Below are 23,049 nucleotides of genomic sequence, written 5' to 3' on the forward strand. Positions count from 1 at the left end.
GCCTCTGAGGCAAATAGCAGCAACCACCCCACCTCTCCTGAAACCAATCTCTCCATTGTTCCCTACACCTACCTCAAGCCAAACTCTCTTCTTGAGTGCGTCAGTGTCTTTAATCATGAAGCTTTACTGATGATTCGCAATGTGCAAGGTCACACTGACCTTAGTGAGAACTCTGACTCTGTTGCTGAAGAATGGAATCGTCTGAGTACTTGGTTAGTTACTCAAGTTCCTGTTATGATGAGTCATCTCACTGCGGAAAGGGATCAGAGGATTGGGGCTGCTAATCAGCGGTTCAATAGAAGAGTTGCTATGCATGAACAACAGCAAAGAACTAAGTTACTTGAAGCTGTTGAGGAAGCAAGAAGAAAGAAAGAACAAGCAGAAGAAGCTGCACGTCAAGAGGCTGCACAAGCTGAAAATGCAAGATTAGAAGCTGAGAGACTACAAGCTGAAGCTGAAGCTATCAGATGTCAAGCTCTTGCACCAGTGCCTTTCACTCATGCTGATTCTGATTCCACTCAAGCTCCTCACTCTGCTCAGAATGTTCCCTCTACCTCTTCACAGCCAAGTTCTTCCAGACTTGACATCATGGAACAACGTCTCAACTCTCATGAGATTCTGCTGATGGAAATGAATCGAGCTCTTAAAGAACTTCTGCGTCGCTCTGACAAGCCCTAGTTTTTAGGATTTCTTTCGTTTCTCTTTCTTACTTTATTTTACTTTTATTTTCACCCCTTTTGCATTTTGTTATTTTATTTTGCTTACTCGTTGTTTCTCACTGCATATATATATATATATGACATTGTGTTTGCAAATTTTTTTTTTATTCATGATAATTCATAATCATTACATCATACATTCTTTCCTAAATCTAGAATGGAGGATCCTTCCTCATTCTTCTGCACTCCCGGCGTTGCTCGGCTCTTTCCTTCTCCAGCCGATCAAGCGTATGCTCTATGTTGCCAAGCTTGATGCTCAGCTCGGTCTTCTCCAGACTATCTTCTATAGTCTTAAGTCTTCTTTCCACTGACTCCTTCTCTTCCAGAAAATTCAGTTCCAGCTGGTTGAGTTCCTGAATTTCCTCCACGAAGCCGAGGAATTCTTTCAGATCTTTCTCCAGCTCTGGACCAAGATCTTCTTCAAGCAGTGTCTTCGTCAGCTCTTGTATCGTTCGTGTACCATCAGGGTGCCGGATGTTAAGGAACATGTCTTCCTCGAAGGCCTTCCTTCTGAGCTCTTCCAGTGCAACCATGTATGAAGCAATATCTTTTTATGGTATTTATCTTGTTGTGAAGCTTACCCTCTTCTTACTCGCTTTATATAAGCTTCATTCTCTCCTTGGAAGTTATTGCTCCTACAGTTTCTCGAGGTTAAGTCCTTGGTAATTGAAGCTTCTCTTTACTTCCGTGGCCGGTGGTATACGTTCCTTTTTTTTTGCATTAACTCTCTTCTTTAATTCGCTTAACTCTCATTCATGTATCGTTTATTTCTCCATCGTTTTGAAACTTAGACCTTCTCTAAGGGGGAGTACCTTGTACTTCAAGCTAAGTTTTTCACACCCCATACTTTTTGCTTATGACAAAAAGGGGGAGTACACCCAGTTTTTGATGTGTAAGCTGTGTTAGTGTGATTTATTTTTTTTCTTTTGGAGAATTTAAGAGTTCCACCTTTATGACCATAGATGTGTCACTGGGCAAATACAAGGAATACATTTCACTTCTTCTGAAGTGATTCTATTTGACTCTGATACCCTGCTTGTGACTCTGAATGCTTATGCGCTCTGATTATTTTAATTCATCTATGTCATGCGCCTTCACTCTGGACTTTTATATTATTTAGCTCAGAATCTAGACATTTCTAACGTTTTCATTAAGTCTTAGATTCAGGGGGAGCTATGCTCAGAATCAAGCTGTGACTTGGATTCAGAATGAGCAAAATAAACTATTCACATCAGGATAAGTCTAATTCTATCTCTCTAAACTCTGAGTGAATTCAGTTTATTGTTTAAGAATTGTTCATCAAAATACTTGGTTTTGTCATCATCAAAAAGGGGGAGATTGTAAGATCAAGTTTTGATCGAGTAGTACAACTCTATGTTTTGATGATTACAAGTTAACATTTTAGTATGAACAATTATGGTACTCTAACGTGTTTTTCTGAGTGTGCTATTTACAGGCTCTGACCTCAATTTTATCTCACACAAATCAGAAGCACTGTGCTTAAAGAGTGACCCAAGCAACGCTTTCGCAACATCTATGTTCACTCTGAACAGTAGAAACGCTTCAGAAGATCTGAAGCCATACAAGCTCTGATATGGACTCAGTCACTTGAAGTTCTGAAGATCCAGACGTTCTGACAACCCAGACACTCTGAAGGTTCAGACGGTCTGATGGTGTAGAAGACTCTAAAGATCCAGAAGCTGAAAAGTGGAAACTCCGATGTCCAGAAGCAAGATGACTCTGAAGACCATGTACTTCCCTCTGAGTTCAGAATCAGAAGATACAACGGTCAGAGGATCTCTGCTTCCCTCTGACTCTGATCAACGAGCTTCACAAGTTCCAACATGAAGCATTCCCCTAATCAGAAGTCTACTAGGTTTAAAGGTCAAGTCACTATCCAAGTACAAAAGCAAATGTACTATCCTGACGACCTACCTAACATTCTCAGCCACAGCAGAAGCTGGTGTAAGATCAAGATTTGGTCATGTGGTACAACTCTATGTTTTGATGATAACAAGTATTTATTTGTGGATGAACAACTATGATACTCTAATGTTTGTCTTGAGTGTTTTGACAAACAGGTTCTGATTCTGACACCAGAAGATATATTCGTCAGAAGTTCTGAAGATCAGAAGATCTGAGGATCAGAGGATCTGAGGATCAGAGGATCTGAAGATCAGAGGATCTGAGGATCAGAGGATCAGAAGATCAGAGGATCAGAAGATCTGAGGATCAGAAGATCTGAAGACCAGAAGCTCTGAGGGACCAGAGGCTCTGAAGGTTCAGAAGCTCTGAAGGTCCAGAAGCAGAAGTTACGAAGGTCAGAGGATCCAAGCATCCCTCTGACTCTGATCACCAAGCTTCACAAGTTCCAACACGAAGCATAACTCTGATCAGATGTCATTGGTTAAAGGCAAATGTCTCTATCAAGAAGTACAAGAGCAGTGTACTATTCTGACAAGCCTACCTACCAAGGTTCAGCCACAGCAGGTTCTGGAAGTTCCAGAAATGCCCTCCAACGGTCATATTCTCTCAACAGAAATATCCTTTGCACCTTGGACTATAAAAGGCTGAAGAAAAGAAGAAAGCTAAGAGAGAGAAACCAAGAGCTGCAATACAAGAAAAGATTCAAGCCTCTACTTTCTTCATCTGTTCTTATTTAGTTTACACTCAGCTTATTTAGAAGCAAACCTTTGTAAACACCAACCTCAAACAGTTGTTTGATTTTCCTTAAGGGACCGGGTAGGTCAGTATCCTTAAGAAGACTAAGAGAGTGAATCTTAGTGGTGATTCCTTTAGGAGATCAAGGTTGATCGGATCCTAGAGAAGACTAAGAGAGTGAATCTTAGTGATAGCTAAGTCAGTGTATTGTTAGTCACTTGTAGGTTTCAAGTGCAGTTGTAACAATTATCTGATTAGTGGATTGCCTTCATTCTAAGAAGGAAGAAATCACCTTAACGGGTGGACTGGATTAGCTTGAGGGATTTATCAAGTGAACCAGGATAAAATACTTGTGTGCTTCTCTCTTCTCTCTATCTTTATCCGCTGCACCATCTATCTTAGAGAAACCGAAAAGATTTACTTTAAATCTTAAGGGGAAAGTTTTTATATTAAAAACGCTATTCAACCCCCCCTTCTAGTCGTTTTTCACACCTTCAATTGGTATCAGAGCCTGGTTCTGATTACCACACTTAACAGTGTTCAGTAGATCCGGGCCAGTGTGAAAAACTCATGGATTCCACCACTACTACAAGCAAATATCAATACAGTGCAAGACCACCTATCTTTGATGGTCAGAGATTTGATTTCTGGAAAGACAGAATCAAAAGCTTCTTTCTTGGCTTTGATCCTGATCTCTGGGATTTTGTTGTTGATGGCTACACCCCTCCTGTCGATGAACATGGTGTAAAGATCCCAAGGGAGAAGATGAGTGAAGATCAAAAGAAGGAGTTCAGAGATCATCACCGAACAAGAGCTATTCTACAAAGTGCCATTTCATATGAAGAATATGAGAAAATTACTGATCGTGATTCCGCCAAGGGCAGCTTTGAATCCTTGAAGATGTCTCATGAAGGAAACAAGAAAGTGAAAGAATCAAAGGCACTGTCTTTGATCCAGAAATATGAATCCTTCCAAATGGAAACTGACGAATCCATTGAGGATATGTTTTCCAGATTCCAGTTGATTATTGCTGGAATAAGACCCCTCAGCAATAGCTACACCACTGTGGATCATGTCATGAGGATCCTTAGAGGTCTTCCTGAAAGCTGGATGCCTTTGATAACTTCCTTGGAGCTAACTAGAGATGTTGAGCAGATGAGTTTGGAAGAACTCATAAGCATACTGAAGTGTCATGAACTAAAGCGTGCTGAACATCAGGATCAGAAGAAAAAGTCCATAGCCTTGAAATCTAAATCTGAAAAGGCTAAGGCTGAGAAGTCAAAAGCTCTTCAAGCTGAAGAAGAGGAATCTGAAGAAGCATCAGAAGATTCTGATGAAGATGAGCTGACTCTGATATCCAGAAAGTTCAACTGCATCTGGAAGCACAGGCAGAGCAAATACAAAGGTTCATCAAAGGACGAAAAGTCAAAGAAGCATTTCAAACCAAAGAAAAGTCTGATGGTGACTTTTGATGAATCAGAATCAGAGGATGTTGACTCTGATGGTGAAGTCCAAGGACTCATGGCTATTGTCAAAGACAAAGGAGCAGAGTCAAAGGAAGCTGTTGACTCTGACTCAGAATCAGAAGGAGATCCAGACTCTGACGATGAAAATGAGGTATTTGATTCTTTCTCAACTTCTGAACTTAAAGATGCTTTGTCTGAAATTATGGATAAATATAACTCTCTCTTGACTAAGCATAAAAAGTTGAAAAAGAATTTCTCTGCTGCCTCTGAAACTTCTGTTGAACATGAGAAAAAGATTTCTGAATTAAATGTGAGTAACCATGCTTTTAGTTAATTCTAACTCTGTGCTTAAGAACCAGATTGCTAAGTTAGAAGAAATAGTTGCTTGTGATGCCTCTGATTGTAGAAATGAATCTAAGTATGAAAAGTCTTTTCAAAGATTCCTGGCTAAAAGCGTAGATAGAAGCTTGATGGCTTCATTGATCTATGGCGTAAGCAGAAATGGAATATATGGCATTGGTTATTCTAAACCTTCTGAAGTTGCTCCATCATATCTTAAGAAAGGAACTTTCTCTATGTCAAAATATCATGCTCAAATTCCTTTATATTATCCTGTTGAAAGACCCAAAGTTGTCAGAACTTCTGGGCTAACTAACAAGAAAGGACCCAGAAAGTGGGTACCTAGGGATAAGATTATATATGTTGCAGATATCTTCAATAGGTCCATCGAAACTCCAACCATGGAACCTGGACAGTGGATGCAGGCAACACATGACGGGAGAAAGGCATATGTCCCAAGATCCAAAACTTGAACCTGAAGGTGAAGTTAATCTTGGAGGCATCAGTAGAGTAAGATTTGGTCAAGTCAAAGCTAGCTGAAAAAGCTTGTAGAGATGAGCATGACTGTTTCAGATAGAAACAAAGACTCAGAACTTGTCAAACCAGAAGCAACAACATCAGAAGATGCTACTACAACTTCTGACTTGCGTTATCAGAAGAAGAGTAGGTTCATAGCTTCTCATTCTGAAGCATCTGAAGATGGAATTTTTTCCAGAATGGAGATGTCACCAGAACCTCTGGACTTTGACACTTCTGCTCTCATAAGAAGATATACTAATCAGCAGCCAAGTATCCCTTGGTATTCCTTCTGAGGGGGAGTATTTCGTCTTATGCTCTTACTATTTTTTTTCCACCTTCATTCTTTTTGCTTATGACAAAAAGGGGGAGAACTTATAGTATCTTGACAACTCCTATATTATTTAGCTCAGAATCTAGATATTACTAACGTTGATATTAAGTATAGATTCAGGGGGAGCTTAGCTCAGAATCAAGCACGAGTCTTGGATTCAGAAGGAGCAAGATAAACTATACACATCAGGATAAGTTTTAACTCTGATACCTTATACTCTGAGTGTATTCAGTTTATTTGTTTAGAGTTGTTCATCAAAATACATGGTTTTGTCATCATCAAAAAGGGGGAGATTGTAAGATCAAGATTTGGTCATGTGGTACAACTCTATGTTTTGATGATAACAAGTATTTATTTGTGGATGAACAACTATGATACTCTAATGTTTGTCTTGAGTGTTTTGACAAACAGGTTCTGATTCTGACACCAGAAGATATATTCGTCAGAAGTTCTGAAGATCAGAAGATCTGAGGATCAGAGGATCTGAGGATCAGAGGATCTGAGGATCAGAGGATCAGAAGATCTGAGGATCAGAAGATCTGAAGACCAGAAGCTCTGAGGGACCAGAGGCTCTGAAGGTTCAGAAGCTCTGAAGGTCCAGAAGCAGAAGTTACGAAGGTCAGAGGATCCAAGCATCCCTCTGACTCTGATCACCAAGCTTCACAAGTTCCAACACGAAGCATAACTCTGATCAGATGTCATTGGTTAAAGGCAAATGTCTCTATCAAGAAGTACAAGAGCAGTGTACTATTCTGACAAGCCTACCTACCAAGGTTCAGCCACAGCAGGTTCTGGAAGTTCCAGAAATGCCCTCCAACGGTCATATTCTCTCAACAGAAATATCCTTTGCACCTTGGACTATAAAAGGCTGAAGAAAAGAAGAAAGCTAAGAGAGAGAAACCAAGAGCTGCAATACAAGAAAAGATTCAAGCCTCTACTTTCTTCATCTGTTCTTATTTAGTTTACACTCAGCTTATTTAGAAGCAAACCTTTGTAAACACCAACCTCAAACAGTTGTTTGATTTTCCTTAAGGGACCGGGTAGGTCAGTATCCTTAAGAAGACTAAGAGAGTGAATCTTAGTGGTGATTCCTTTAGGAGATCAAGGTTGATCGGATCCTAGAGAAGACTAAGAGAGTGAATCTTAGTGATAGCTAAGTCAGTGTATTATTAGTCACTTGTAGGTTTCAAGTGCAGTTGTAACAATTATCTGATTAGTGGATTGCCTTCATTCTAAGAAGGAAGAAATCACCTTAACGGGTGGACTGGATTAGCTTGAGGGATTTATCAAGTGAACCAGGATAAAATACTTGTGTGCTTCTCTCTTCTCTCTATCTTTATCCGCTGCACCATCTATCTTAGAGAAACCGAAAAGATTTACTTTAAATCTTAAGGGGAAAGTTTTTATATTAAAAACGCTATTCAACCCCCCCTTCTAGTCGTTTTTCACACCTTCAGCTGGAATTTCCAGAACTGCCCTCCAACGGTAGCATTCCCATGCAGCGTTCAAACCCTAATCCTTGGAGTATAAATAGAGGCTGAAGATTGAAAGACGCGGTTGGAAGAATCTCACACGCGCAAGCTATATTCAAAAATCTTCTAAGCATTCTTTCATCTGAATTCATTGTGTTTACTATTAGCTTTTCAGAAGCAAATTCTTTGTAAACATTCTTTCTTAAACAGTTGTTTAGTTACCTTTAGGAGATCAAGTTTGATCGGATCCTAGAGAAGACTAAGAGAGTGAATCTTAGTGTGAGCTAAGTCAGTGTATTGTTAGTCACTTGTAGGTTTCAAGTGCAGTTGTAACATTTACCTGATTAGTGGATTGCCTTCATTCTAAGAAGGAAGAAATCACCTTAACGAGTGGACTGGATTAGCTTGAGTGATTCATCAAGTGAACCAGGATAAAATACTTGTGTGCTTTTCTATCTCTTATCTTAAGCACTTTGTTCTCGAAAGATTTGTTAAAATCTTTAAGGTGGAAGTTTTATTCTGAAAACGTTATTCAAACCCCCCCTCCCCCCTTTCTACTGTTTTTCATACCTTCATCCAACATGTGTTTCAATGCTACTGGCGTAATACCTGTTATCCTCTCTTGCTCTTTCACCGGATCATTGGTCTTAAAATCTTCCAAATTTATGTGTTCAGACGACGTTGTGTGTCGCCTAACACCTGGATCTGACTTGGCTATCAAATCTGAAGGCTTGCCCGAAGTTGGTTTAGTTGGTGACGGCGCCACCGAGTGAACACCATCCGAGGAAGCCTCCTGCTCTCGTTCCTGAAATGCAGCATGATTATTGTCCCGACCGCCGCCGCGTCCACCGCGACGACCACCACCTCCACGGCGATAATCCCGACGGCCCACACCGCACGAACGAGTCTCCATCAACCGTAACCCTCACCTTCTACGTCAAGTGTAGATCTAGGTCAGAGCCACAGACGGCTCCAATGTTGCGTTCTAAGGTAAGCTTAGTGAAAAAGGTACAAAAAGCTAACCCTAGCAGAGCACTAAAATAGCAAAGATGTGATAAGAAGGAATATTCTCATTAATTATCATAAAGTTGGTTGGTACAAGGTGATAACCTCCTCTTTTATAGAGGATGTGGTCATTACATGGATTATTCCTATATTTGGGCCTGACAAGCACGACCCAAATCCCTAGGTGAATAAGACAAGTCCAAGAGAATCTTCAAGCTGGCAGTGAGGGTCCATCGTATGGGCGGTGAATACTCGAGTATCGCCACTTCACTCTGTTCATGGATCTTCAGCCATCACCGCCTTGCTCCATGGATGCTCTTGGCGAGATACGGGTGCCTTATGTCCCGCCCGGTCCAGCTATAATGGATAGGTTTGTCCAGCATGTCAATATATGGTCTTGTTCCATCTGTTGGTGACACATCCATCAATCCAGTAACATCGTTACTAATCCCAGTAGTTTGCATGTAGTTAGCATAAGGAAATTGACATGTTATCGGCTGAGGCATCACCATAGGTGGCGGTGGTGCTTTGAAAGCCCTATTGTTTCTGGTTTCGTGCATGGGAAAATTGAGTTTCAACAAAGGGTTTCCATGACTAAGCTTAATCATAGCATCTTTATCATGAGCCATGTGAGACTCAAGATGAGCTATGAATGAATGGACAGAGTTGAAAACTTGACTGCACAATCTACAAGGAATATTTTCTTTCTTAGCATATGCTGGTTGAAGTTGAAAGAGTTATTGGTCATGGTGATATGATGGTTCAGGACCAAGAATTATGAAAGGAATGTGGGAGTGCTTTAGCCACTTCCATTGAGCGTCTTTTATAGATAAGAAAATACTATAATGTTATGAGCATTAAATATAAAAATATTAAGTTTGAATATGCATCCTACTAATTAAGCGGGTTGACGCAGTGGTTCTACACTTCGTTCCTTAAGGAAGTGGCTGGGGTTCAAATCCCAACTCTTGTGTATGAAAAAATTCATTGGCCACCCCAACCGCTTAGTGCGCTGCTTGTGGGGTGAGTGACTAGTCTCACGACTACTTAAAAACATTTATTGAAAAATATAATACTTTTTTCCCTAAAATGCAAAGATTTTCCATTCATAATTTGAGATAGCATCTCAAGAAAAGATACGTCACTAGGCTCATTTATCGTGCGTTGACTGTGTGGCAAGGGATTAGTCTCATGACTAATGACTGATAAAAACATTATTGAAAAATATAATATTCTTTCCCACAAACCAGAAATATTTTCTATTCATAATTTGAGATAACATCTCAAGGAAAGATACATTGGACTTCTGGTTAGACACTTGGTAGCCAGACTGTTTTCCTACAACTTCATATTCATTAGACATGTTCTTGCTTCCTTTGTTCAGAGATGCATAACTGAACCCTATACCTGTCTTATCCCCAGTACTTCTTCCAGCAGTGAGAATTTCATCCAGAACATATGAGCTTGTGTTCATCATGCGAATGGACTTTGTCATGTTTTCCATCTTGGAAGTTAACATTCCAACCTCTCCAGCTAGCTTATTTATTTCAGTTTGGAGTTCAGACACAAGTCTCTTTTGTTGCTGACCATAGGTGCATGCCTTTTTCCATTTGATGTACAACAATTTGTACGCTTCAACCAACTCTTCATCTGTGATCTCTTCATCACTAACATCATCATCAGATTCACATTTCCCTATGAATGACATTACAACATTAGAAGTTTCATTCTCATTCTCACTCTCAGTTTCTTCATCAGACCATGTAGTGATCATTCCCTTCTTTTGCTTCTTTAGAAATGTAGGGCATTCAGTCTTGATATGCCCAAAACCTTCACATTCATGACATTGTATCCCTTTGCTTTTGACACCTATGTCCTCTTCCTTTCCCTTACGCTGATATCCAGAATTTTTGAAGTTGTATGACCGGTTGTTCTGGACATTGAATTTAGGTCGCCTATCCAGTCTTCTCAAAATCTTGTTCAACTTTCTGGCAAGAAGACCTATGACTTCTGAAATTGTCTCACCATTTTCACTTTCATCCTGATCATCTTCTTCTTCAGTGTTGGAAACAAAAGCAATGCTCTTATTCTTCTTCTCGGGTCTGTCATTCAAAGTCATTTCATAAGTCATAAGTGACCCAATGAGTTCATCAACTTTGACACTACTTATATCTTAAGTCTCTTCAATTGTTGTGACTTTCATATCAAATTTCTTGGGGAGAGATTTGAGGATCTTTCTCACAAGCTTTTCTTCTTACATTTGTTCACCCAAGGCAAAAGAATTAGTAGCTAAGTCACAAACCCTCAAGTGAATTCTCAGATTTCAAACTGAGTGGCTAGGATTTAGAGCCTTGACATGCGTTCTCTCGAGGTTCCCTCATGTGCAGTCTTGAGAATCTCCCAAGCATCTTTAGCCACAGTGCAGGTGTTGATTAGCTTGAACATATTCTTGTCCACACAGTGAAAGATTGCATTCAGGGCCTTAGAATTTCCCAGAGCCTCATCATTTTCTTCTTTAGTCCAGTCAGCTTCTGGCTTCAACTCTGCAGTTGACGTGCCTTCTATAGATGCAATAACTGGATGAGTCCACCCTTTGATAACAGCCTTCCACGTCTTGCTATCAATGGGTTTGAGATAGGCAACCATACGAGCCTTCCAGTAGTCGTAGTTAGTACCATCAAGAATCGGTGGCCTGTAAGCAAAACCAACATCCTTGGAACCGTCCATTGAACCAGAATTTGTCCTCCCTGGAGCTCACCCAAACAGAACAGGGTGCATGCTTTGATGCCAATTGAAATTTTTGTTCGCCTCAAACAGATGTGTTACACAATGTTCAAGACATTATGTAGAACATGTACACAATAAAAACACAGCGTTAAAACAAATCACAAGTAACAACAACTACAAAAGTAAATAACACAAGAGATGGTAACCCAGTTCGGTGCAATGTCACCTACGTCTGGAGGGCTTCAGCCTGAGAAAGACAATCCACTATTATAGAGAATCAAGTACATCAAGGTCTTAGTTGAACAGCCCATGTTCACAGCCTTCCTATTTATTCATATCAATGGATTATTACTTAGAACTCCCCTATGTATGAGACCCCTCTCACTTTCTCTCACAATCACTGCCACAGTGATTGAATCTCAAAGCACAAATGGTTGTAGAGAAACACTCTCAACGAAACACAACAACTCAGTGCTTATTTAATCAATGAAAGCACATGAGTTGATTACAAAACTCACACAATGAACTCACAAAGAAAACCCTGAATACAACTAACACACTGTGAATATCTCTCGTACAACAGCTAGGGTTTCTTCAACACTTTAAATCAAGGTAATAAAAACCGGACCGGTTCGACCGGTTGAACAGAGAACCGGACCCCTGGCCGGTCCAAAATGACCCCAAAACCGTGTGGTGCAAAAACTGGAAGTGAACCGGACGAACCGGTCAAAAATCGGGTGACCCGGTAAAAACCGGTCGGTGGGCGATTTTGGACTGTTCAAGAAAATATGATTTTTTTTTTTTGCTTTTTTCCTTACAAATCTGGGCTCGATCAAACAGAAAATTAAGCTAAGGAAAAGTGGGCTCAGCCCATGCCACATTAGATAAAAAAAAAAGACAAGAAAACCTAACCTAAATCCCAATTTTTAGGTTGAAAAAATTTGTAGTTATTTATTTTCTTATTTCAAAATAATAAAATTGAAACAAACAGGTTATACGCTTCAGTTTTTTCCTCTTCACAACAAACCCTAGTCTTCTAAGTTCCACCCTCTTCACCTTTGATCTGCCGCCGTCGCAGAACCACCACCTTCTCGCCGCGCGCCGTCGTTGCCGAAGTCCTCTGCGCCGCCGTCCTGACTCCCTTTCACTGTAGCTTCTTTTGTGAACTTATGTATTCCTCTGCTTCTTCTTTTCTTCTTCTTCTTACAATTAAAAGTCAGTTTGCAATTGATATCTTGGAGGCATACCAATAATTTGGGATATGTTCTTGTCTGGGGTGGTGTTGATTTATACCAGCAATTGAAATATCATAGTTGAGGATGAGAACTGAGAAATGTTGGGGTGGGTTCTATATCTAAACCTGTGTTCATGTATATCATAATTTTTCTGGTATGTGGAGGTGATAACCTAGGCTTGTTTGACACAATCAATTTTTCATATATTTATTTTAAAATAATTATAATTTATTTATAGCGGTAAAACTGGTTGGACCCCGGTTCATCTACGGTTGAACCAACAAACCGTGAACCAGTGCCCTCACCGGTTTGATCACCGGTTCAGTTTTAAAAACCTTGCTTTAAATAGATGCTCCACCGGTGGTGTCTTCAATGGGCTCGAGCATCAAAGAGTCCATGTAGCAAAGTGGCAGTAAATCTTCAAAAAGATCTTCTCCACAAATAAGACCAAATCAACATTTAAGTTGGTCTACACGAATTAACCCTATTTCTCCAAATAGGTTAATTCCATCAATCACAGAAGACACGTCCAGCTAATGAAACCGTGTGTAACATCAACAAATATTCACAATTAAAAACATAACGTGAAACACGTAAAACACTTCCAGCAACCTTAATCACAATGTCCTACCGGATGCTCCGTACATGAGGTTGCCCAATAGACACAGACTGTTGTTTGTCACACCATTAAGCACATCACACAACTTAGACAAAATCCAGCCAACACTTAAAGAATCTTCATCAACACACAATACTCAACATCTTCAAACCCATATCTCTCTAGAGGTGTAATATGACGGGGGTCCATGTCACACACAAGTGTATAACCTTGCACTCAACTTGAATCTAAGCGTGGTTCATCCTGTTGTTGGGCTACAATCTACCTTGGACTCACTGGTGGCTCCTCAATGTCCACCTGAATCATGTCATACCTGGAATTTTCCACCTCAGTAGTCACAACTACTATTTCAACATTAGTTACTCATCAAATACAACATCTATGCTAACAACCACCTTCCTCTTAACCGGATCCCACAACTTGTACCCCTTCACACCTTTATTATAGCTCATAAAGATGAACTATTTTGACTTCGGGTCAAGTTTAGACTGACATTCACTAAAAATATGTCCTTTGCCTTATCTAGAAGATAGGGGCTATTGTCCTGCTCGAGCACATATGTTGGACACTAAGAAATTCTCAAATTACTTAGATCAATGAGATTACCTGTCCACACCTCCTCTGCAACGTTTCCATCCAATGAAGCTCGTGGTGATCCGTTGACTAGATAGCATGTCATATTGATTGTTGTTGCCCAGAAATCTTTTGAAATACCAACATTCAACTGAAGACACCTTGCCTTCTCTGTTAGAGAAAAATTCATCCTCTTTGCAGCATCATTATGTTGTGGTGTCTTCCTTACAGAAAAGTTCATCTGAATTTTATTCTCCTCATAGAAATGCATGAACTTCTTGTTAGTATATTCAGTTCCATTATTAGACCTCAAATACTTGATTTTTCTCTCTGTCTGGTTCTTAGCCTCTGCCTTCCACTCTTTGAACTTGGCAAAGACCTCATATTTCTATTCCATAAATTAAACCCATACCTTATGAGGGTTCTTTTTCACAAAGTACCTGAAACCTCATATTCATCAGTGAATGTCACAAAGTACCTGAAACCTCCAGCAGAGGGTTCTTTTGTAGGCCCCTAGACATTAGAATGAACATAGTCTAAGATTCACTTGGTTCTGTGCTACTCGGTCATGAAACGAGCTCTATATTGTTTCCCAAGAACAAAATACTTGGACAATCCAATTGGGAAATTGCGAACACCCTTCAGTAAATTCCTCTTATCCAGTTCCATCATCTCACGTTCACTAAGATGACCAAAGCGCATGTGCAATAGTTTGGTTGCCTCATTATTAGTTTCAACAAATGCTGCATCACCCACAACTCTGCTCCCTAACAACTTATAAATTTTGCTTGCAATCCTGCTTGCTCTCATCATTATCATGGCACCCTTGCTAACCCTCATGATGTCTCTTTCTCCATGTGACCGGAATGAATAACCATTCACTTGGACTCTTGGATAGTGGACAGAGAAATTGAATCCTTCCTCAATTATGGAACACAACGCGCCTCACTCAACGTGCGCACACCACCATCATCCAAAGCAATTTTAATTTGCCTCATTCCAATGATGGTACCAGTTTTATCATCACCTAGATAGACAAAACCAAAATCACCTGATTTGAAGGAGTTGAACCACTCCCGGTGCGACATCATATGGTAGGAGCACCCAAAATCAAGGAGTCATGTATGAATGCACTTTATAGATGAAGCACAAAGCAAATCATCTTCACTGCAGGAACTATCATACTAAACTACATTTGCTGAACTACTACAACTATAACATTCTACTATTTTTCTATCCTTTCACTTGAACCTCTTTTTCATTCTAGAACTCTGCCTTACCCTTGCCTCTGCCAAGGACTTGACCTCCCTTCACAAACAAACCTTCACCTGAACTTTTCCACCTTCCTCTACACTTTGGTAACATTGTGCGTGTTGCAAAAGTGTAGAAGAAATAGAATCCAACATGACAGATTCCTTCCCGTAGGTGAGGGTGGTCACCAAGTGATCATACGAGTCTGGTAAAAAGCACAACAAAATAATGGACTTGTGCTCATCGTCAACATTTACACCAACCTGTATCAACTCGGCGAGGATGTTGTTGAAAACGTTGACATAAGATTGCAAATCACCTCCTTCCTACATCTTCTGGCTATAGAGACGTTGCTTCACGAACAATTTGTTCATGAGCGTCTTGGACATGTTTGTTTCTCTAATTCTCCTAGACATCCTTCGGAGTTGTGAGGTCCAGGATATGGTTCAGGACCCCGTCATAGTCTGATCAAACCTGCAGCCTTCTCCTTAATCTCTTTCCAGTCTTCGGCGGCGATGTCCACCAATTTCTCATCATGCAGCGCCTTTTGTAAAATTTGCTGAGCCAACAACTCCTTAACCCTCCTCAGCCATAATCCTAAATTTCCGGTTCCATCGAACCGTGTCACGTCAAACTTCGCACCTCCGGGATTAAGAGTCATCTGATACCAATTGTTAGAACAGTAACACAAATAAAGAATCTGAGTAGATAAAAACACACAAGACTTGGTTACGTATTTTGGCCAAATTGCCTACGTCTGCGACTGTAGAGTAGCCACATTTCCAATTTATTGATTCGTTTTGAATACGATAGTTAGTGTTTCAGTTTTACAAGCCCATTATATAGGGATACTAATGATCCAAATTACAATGATACCCTTGGACAATACTGCGGGGGCAAAGCCCCCCGCACCCCCACAACCCTAGTCGTACCCTAAAACAGTTGGGCCAAACGCACGGGAAGGGGCGAGGCTCGCTTCGCTTGCTCACCCCTCGCCCATTAACAGTACCCATGAGCCATACTCAACATCTAAACACTACATTTGGAGTATTCCATACAAGGTAAAGAAATTCAGCTAATCTAAGTAATCATATCAGTAGTGCTAGAGAATAGATTTGGGTTATTATGACTTATTGGGCCAGACATGTGGATTATACACTAGTACTTAATATTAATTATATTTAATTATTACAACCTAAATATGTGAGATATACGTTACACATGTAGAATAAACCAATTAAAATGTATTAGACCCGGTTCATAAATAAAGCATGAGATGCTCAAATTCTAGTTGGACATTTTGCTCAGACTCTTGCCTCTGCTAGCACATCAAGCCGCAAGAGTTTCAAGTTGAAGCGTTCGAATGGACTTCTGTAAAAATGAAGTTGCTACTACTTCATTGTTGATATCTTCAAGAGGTAATCTTTGTTGTTTGTTTGTATGAACTTTGAAAAATGCCGGAAGTATAAAGAGGCCATAAAAAATCAAACTATACCCCACTGTATCAATAATTGCACACATGAAGTGGAAGATAAACAATTCACAATTTGTTGCATTTCACATATTCCTACACAGTGAACCTGCTTGGTACCAAAGGGACAGAGAAATTAATTTGTAACAAGAAGTAGGAATCTAAATAGGGTATAAAAAATAGAGTGCACTACACCCGGCGCACTTTCTTAGATCTTTTAATTAGGAACGGAGGAAGTATATAATTTTCCGACGCCCAATTTTGGATAAGGATCCAGATTGAGCACTAACTTGAAGGATCATATAGTCCACTTTGCCACTTACTTTTTTCAGTGTTCATCTTAACTTTCACACCTTCATCCTTGACTAGCTAGTAGATACAATCTTTAATTTCATTTCATGGTTCCTCCTCAGCCAGCTTGGGAGAACAGTGTGCAACAGCCTCTGCAACAGTGACGAAGATCTTGTCCTCGCCGATTAAGTTGGCGAAATTCGATGTGTAGAGCTTGTCTGTCACTGCAGGACCAGGATTTGCAAGAACAAGCTGTACAAACACAAACACAATTTGGTGAGATAATATTCTTATTCCTCATCACAAAATATCAGTTTCTTGAATTGTTTTCTAATCATTCATATGCTTATGCAAAGTTACATATAATTTGGTTATTACTACCTCAACACCTCTCTTTTTAAGACTTCTGTGTAACTCTTCAAAGGCATGAATGCCACTGGTATCTATGTCAGTAACGGCTGCCACAAAAACATTATAAAATTATTAGTATATTGTAATTAACAACCACCTGAAAATGAATGAAGCTAAAATAAGTTGAAGGGGCAAAGATAGTGACTCTTACGTGACATTTCAACTATCAAAAACTGGATTTTTATGTGGTACTCTCCTTTCACTTTTTCTTCTTCATCTATCAGCCATCTCAATATCCTGAGAAGAGGGTAGCATTTGTATTTAATGAAAGATAAATTGAAGATACAAATCCTCTACCAATCAAATATTATAAAGTAGTTCTCATAAGATACTTGTTAGAAATTGTTTATATTATTCTCATGATTAACAAATGATTTGTATTTTCACATCTACATCTATAAATTAACTTCATGTGATCGCTGCTATATATCTTTCAAATCACATATCTGTTCTTAGACTTTTAGATTATTGCCAAAAAACTTTTAAATCATTGCTTAACTTCATATATTTCAGTCAAAAGAGAGAACAAAAAAAATGAAAATATCTTATCTGATGAAAGTACAAACAGAGGAGGAACAAATCTTTACCTTTCTTTAACATAATTGGAGTTGGAAAAATATACAGCAGAATCAACTCTCACAATCAGTACACCAGGAACCTTACTAGCTTCTGGGTATTGTTGGATGTTTCTATAGACAGAAGTCCTAGGAATCTTTCCCAGAATAGCAGTTCGGGGCCTCGTGACTTGTAGTAGGATCTTTGCGAACGATATGGAGACCTGCCGCCCAAGTTTCTGAGAATTAATTTTGAAACTCAAAAGTCTCCAAAATTGATTTTGGCTTTAGACTCAGTTGTAAAAGAATTTTCAAACGTGCACTGAGCATTAGTATTAGTATTACTTACCGCGATCAGAAGTCCAATCTCAACTGAGACGAAAACAACCCCGAAGAACGCTCCCATGCAAGCAATAAAATCAAACTTGTCAACCTTCCAGATCAATATGGCTGCCTGAATGTCTACAAGGCTGATGACAGCAGCAATGATGATAGCAGCAAGAATGGCATTTGGAGTGTACTTAAAAAGAGGAGTTAAGAACTCAAGAGTTAAGAACACAGCTATTGCCATCACAATATTAGAGACCGCAGTTTGGCAGCCAGCCATGTAATTCACCGCGGACCGAGAGAAAGAACCTGAATTGAATTTACAAGAAGATAGATCAGAGACTTAAACCAACTTGACTGTAGGTAGATGCTTTTGTGAGTAGCTTCTGGGTGCTAGAATTGATTATGATAAAAGAAAAACTGGTCCGAACGTGCTATTAGTTAATACATCTTATCTAAGCATGTAATTGATGACTAGAAGAAGTTAGGGTCATGAATCTTAATTTTGAGCTTACCAGTTGCCACATAACAGGAAGTCATGGAACCAACAATATTCATTGCTCCTAATGCTACCATTTCCTTGTTCCCATCTAGTTGATAGTCCTTCATAGATGCAAATGTTCTTCCAATCGCTACAGCTTCCTGAGAACAAAATTGTACTTGTTTAATCAGAACTATAATAGAAGTAAATGGTCAAATACTCTTCAAGAAAAGGTGTTACTGACAAATTTTACTTACAGTCAGTGCTATCATTCCTGCCAAGACACCAATTCTAAAACCTTTCCCGAGGTTTTCGCCGCTAAAGTAAATTTCACTAACAGATGAAGGATTGATCCCTTTCTCAATGTAATTCACCTTCACATATCAAGGGAAAAACAACTTTAGTTGTTCTGCTCTAACTTATATTTTGTCCCTTTAACTATCAATTAATCATAAACTATGTACTTACAATCGCTACACCTTGCTTATCTGCACGGGTTATAAACACGAAAAAAGTGGACAGCACTACTGATATCAATGGCGCGATTGCTGGCACCCAGAAGAATTTCTTGTTCTTCTTTCCCTGATCCACATAGAATGAAAACCATGAGAAAACAATTTACAACTCTAACATTAATTGAAGAAAATTGGTGAAATGATTAGGGGGGTCTAATGTCATACAATATATTTGGCGACCAGAAGAAAACCCAAAAAGCTAGCTCCAATTACTATAGTTTGCCAGTTCCACTGCAAGATGTTATATATTAGATCATTAATCAAATATGTGCTAGCAAGCAATTTTAATATTTCAGATTAGATACCTGTTAATTAATCAATTTGACTCATGTTAATTTATAATTTAATAATTTTAATGTTACATTGAGTGATAGAGAAAGAACATACTCCATGATGGGCTGATGAGAACACTGAACGCATCACTGAGACAATATTAGTTTTGGTGGTGAAATCTTTAGTTTTAATGCCGAGGAAGCCCTTAAGTTGTTGTAGGGCAATTGTAATGGCAGCACCCCCCATGAAACCAACAACAGCAGCATGGGATAGAAAGTCAATCAAGAATCCTAACCTGATCATAGAAGTCAAACCAACAATAAGGTTATCATTGTGTAATAAAGAGTTTAGTGCATATTTGAAAACTTGTTCGAAAACAACAGTGAAGCCAAAATCATGGTAGACAAAATCATAGAAGTCAATCCAAACATGCTTCTACCCACAATGATTTTCCAAAACATGAACTTATGTTTAGTGGTACAGGACATAAACTTGAGAGGTGGCAAGATTTAAATAAAAAATCCCTTATAGAGATGTGTGGAGGTGTCATACCTGAAAATCCCAAGTGTTGCTTGAGTAATCCCGGCAAAAAATGTGGCTGTAAATGCGAGTCGCCGATATTCTTCAGCGTTTGTAACAGGATCAATCTCATTACTGAGCAAAGTACCCATCAAGAGAGAAACCACTGCTACCGGTCCTATTGCAATGTCGCGAGAACTTCCCATGGCAGAATATATCAGAGGAGGAACAAAGCTTGAGTCTGTAAAGGGGTAGAACATAAGGCAACAAGATTTCAGTTCAACATCCTGTTGTAAAAATTGTTAGAAAAGAAAATCAATCAAAGCCTAAGACGTGTGAAATCACACTGTCCTTAATGATTTAACACAAGATGTTAAATATCCAATACATTCAAAGAAAAAACGCCATTGGCAACTTGAGCTGTTGATGAGAGACAAGAGTCTTACACAGTCCATATTGTGGAGCCAAATGTGCAAGCTTGGCATATCCAATATCCTGTTTTTCAAGACAAGTATGAGAAACTCAAAAAATGGGTAATATGGATTATTAGTATGTTTGGATTCACGTTTAGATCTTCCAGAATCAATTCTGCTACCACAAAAGCTAACTGGGAGTAGCTTTTCCCATAATCAATTCTCCTTCCAATTCGAAAATCTACCATGTATCCAAACATGCTCTATGTATAACTACGTACTATTATTAACCTCCATTTCTTGAGAAGCTCAAAATCATCATTGTAAAGCAAACTTAATTATTACCTGAGGAATGGCAAGACTTGCAATAGTGAGACCAGATATGACATCCCCCCTGAATTTTTTAAGGTTGTAAGCTCTCCCCCAGTTAAGTATGGGGAATATGGCCTCGACACCGAGGATGAGCTTCTTCGATTTAGTTTGATCTTTGAAGGATCGTAGAGGATCGTCGGAGAAGAATGTTTCTTTCACAGTGGATTGGAATTCCTTGAAGAGGTTCTGTTTTGGAGGAACTGCCACTTTGTGGAGGTATGGTGCATACATCTCCTTTCTTTCAAGTTCTTCATCAGCAGGAGAAGAATCCATTATTAAGACCTCAACAATGAACCTTCACTCTGTAATACAGAGAAATTAACACCAGATATATTGGAAAAAAAAATGATGACCCCAGTCCCTACTACAAGTGTCAAGTGATGGCAATGAAGTCTAAAATGTAGCACTGAATCACAAGATTAACATGGTTTATAAATTGCATTATGCAAATTAAGTCATGTTGTTTACAGCACTAGTTTACACAACCAGATATGAATTATGGAATTTGAGATGTAGATTGATGATAAACTTGATAAATAATATTAACTTGTTTAGCCAACCTGAATAGTAAGGAAGGAGATATGCCACAAAATAAATTTGAATGGTCAGCAGTTTAAGCTGTAATGTCTTCTTGAAGTTAATGGATTATATAAGTTCGAGGACTTGAGCTTCAAGTCAATAGTCTAAGGCTGAAATTGAAAACTAAATATAAATTATGGGTGGATGGACCCGATTCGTGTCACAATCATGCATTAAATTGCTTAATTTTCAATCCTGACCAAACAACCATGGAATTTACCCTTATCTAGCAATTTATTACAGTAGTAAGAATAGGGGGAAATTAATTATAGAGTACTAGAAGTATTGTGTAGGGAGCGAAGATAATTGTGATCATATGACAATGTGCAGCTACTGAACTTATTTAAAATCAGAAAGTCAATAAAGTTTAGTATAATAAGATAGTCATAAATGTTGGATCAATCACAATCATTCATTGGAAATGCTAGTTTGAAGCCCATGTGTAAGTTTCGTTTGTCAATTCTGAAGACTTACTTGATCAGAAGGAAGAAGGAAGACAAACTGTCTAATATATATGAAATAATTGGAACATATTCTTTTTACACGCCAAATCTACTAATGTCCAGAAAGATGACCGATGACTAATAAGGTGAGTAATATGATAGAAAAAGAAGACAGATGATGAATGAAAATGAGATGAAAGAAAATATGTGATGCGAGTGAATTAAAATTGACATAACTTGATAAACCATCTAGTACAATATGAATGATTTTGTTGGTTGATTTAGCTTAGAGAAGCTCTCTTGAGTTCTGTGCTCTCTCTGATTTAGAAAGTTGTATAATCCTCTTCTTATTAGTCACTAAAATATAAATTTCAACTCATTATGTGTGATATGTCATTTATTGTACTAAGTAATCACTTACTGATCAATTAGGCGAAAACTGCAATTTAAAAACTATCAAAACCTTCTTTGACTGTCCTACGAAAGCATAAGAGTTTACTTTATAGAAAAATTAAATATTAATCCACCATGCATATGCTATCGTATTATAGTAGTACTAAATATAGTAGAATTAGTTCCCATTAACGTTACGCCGCGCGCAGCATTTAGTTCACTCTATAATAAGGATGCACGATAGAACAGAAGAAGAACATGGACGCATATTTCATTCAGAACCAAAATCTGCACTTTTAATTTCTAACCCCATTGAGTTGTGAGTTATGAACCACTAATTAATGTCTATTAAGTACAGAGAATAAATCTAAAATTAATATAGACTCTTAAGTACTACTCACCCATCATTACTATGCTCTTCTATTGCAAGCCATTGATAGTGGATGGTTCCAACTTCCAATTAGTAGTATTTAATTCTTCTAGCTCGTTTGTTATTCAGAAATGCACTTTCCCTCTTCCCCTGCCAATATTCATCTGAATTAAGCACAAATTAAAACAAACGAGGAAAGATAATTAGTTAAACACCACAATGGAAAAGTGATATATAATTAAAATGGAAAAGAAAAGTGTACCCAGAAACTAACTAAAACAGGTACAGGTTGGCAATATTCAACTTCCCAGCATAATCGATGGTTCTCATCACGTGTATTTCAAAAGAATGGATCGATGATTTCCACTTTGTGAAGTTCATACATAAATATAGAATGAGAAATTAACATAGCAATAGCAGTGCTTGGAAATGGGGCAATGAATCATGGTCCAGGTTCGATGAATGCTTATTAACGAGTTAGTACTACTAAAACTGGTTTTCTCTTCTTCGCGTCATGATGTCATTCCTTGGATCATGATACAGAAAAGATTTTTAAACTAACTATCGTTAACATCGGAAGAGAAAATCTGTATAGTATTAAAACATCCAACAACAAGAACCAACATGTAAGAAGGATGTCCCAAGAAATAATAAAACAAAAAGAAAATTGGTTAAAGCGCCAGCCTCCCCACGATACTTAGTTACTTACAAGAAGACTCA

At 38.7% G+C, this 23,049-nt stretch overlaps 1 protein-coding gene across 5 annotated transcripts; it reads right to left on the bottom strand.

Annotated features, from left to right (window-relative positions):
- Nucleotides 1-16,398: 16,398 nt before the first annotated feature.
- Nucleotides 16,399-22,814, bottom strand: LOC130733797 (sulfate transporter 1.3-like). Of its 5 annotated transcripts, none has more exons than XM_057586083.1 (15): nucleotides 22,604-22,814; nucleotides 22,361-22,493; nucleotides 20,518-20,846; nucleotides 20,206-20,254; nucleotides 19,793-20,000; nucleotides 19,355-19,535; nucleotides 19,133-19,198; nucleotides 18,921-19,034; nucleotides 18,710-18,826; nucleotides 18,487-18,613; nucleotides 17,994-18,280; nucleotides 17,678-17,883; nucleotides 17,242-17,327; nucleotides 17,061-17,137; nucleotides 16,399-16,931 (listed from the first exon to the last, which is right to left on the bottom strand). In XM_057586083.1, exons 3-15 carry the CDS (start codon nucleotides 20,815-20,817, stop codon nucleotides 16,785-16,787), a joined length of 1,965 nt encoding a protein of 654 aa, XP_057442066.1. In that variant the 5' UTR covers nucleotides 20,818-20,846; nucleotides 22,361-22,493; nucleotides 22,604-22,814; the 3' UTR covers nucleotides 16,399-16,784. The 5 variants fall into 5 exon arrangements, with proteins under 5 accessions (XP_057442066.1, XP_057442072.1, XP_057442049.1 ...); XM_057586089.1 differs by having other exon boundaries at nucleotides 22,361-22,479; nucleotides 22,592-22,814; XM_057586066.1 differs by having other exon boundaries at nucleotides 22,592-22,814.
- Nucleotides 22,815-23,049: the final 235 nt, after the last annotated feature.

The sequence above is a fragment of the Lotus japonicus genome, chromosome 1, assembly GCF_012489685.1.
Source record: "Lotus japonicus ecotype B-129 chromosome 1, LjGifu_v1.2".
Lineage (NCBI taxonomy): Eukaryota > Viridiplantae > Streptophyta > Magnoliopsida > Fabales > Fabaceae > Lotus > Lotus japonicus.

Bases quoted from the DNA above. Each gene is read 5' to 3' on its own strand.
- LOC130733797 (XM_057586083.1), bottom strand. From the start codon at position 20,817: ATGGATTCTTCTCCTGCTGATGAAGAACTTGAAAGAAAGGAGATGTAT. The intron at 20,255-20,517 runs GTAATAATTAAG...CTTGAAAAACAG, and splicing joins CAAGTCTTGCCATTCCTCAG to GATATTGGATATGCCAAGCT. The intron at 18,827-18,920 runs GTAAGTACATAG...TGATATGTGAAG, and splicing joins ATAAGCAAGGTGTAGCGATT to GTGAATTACATTGAGAAAGG.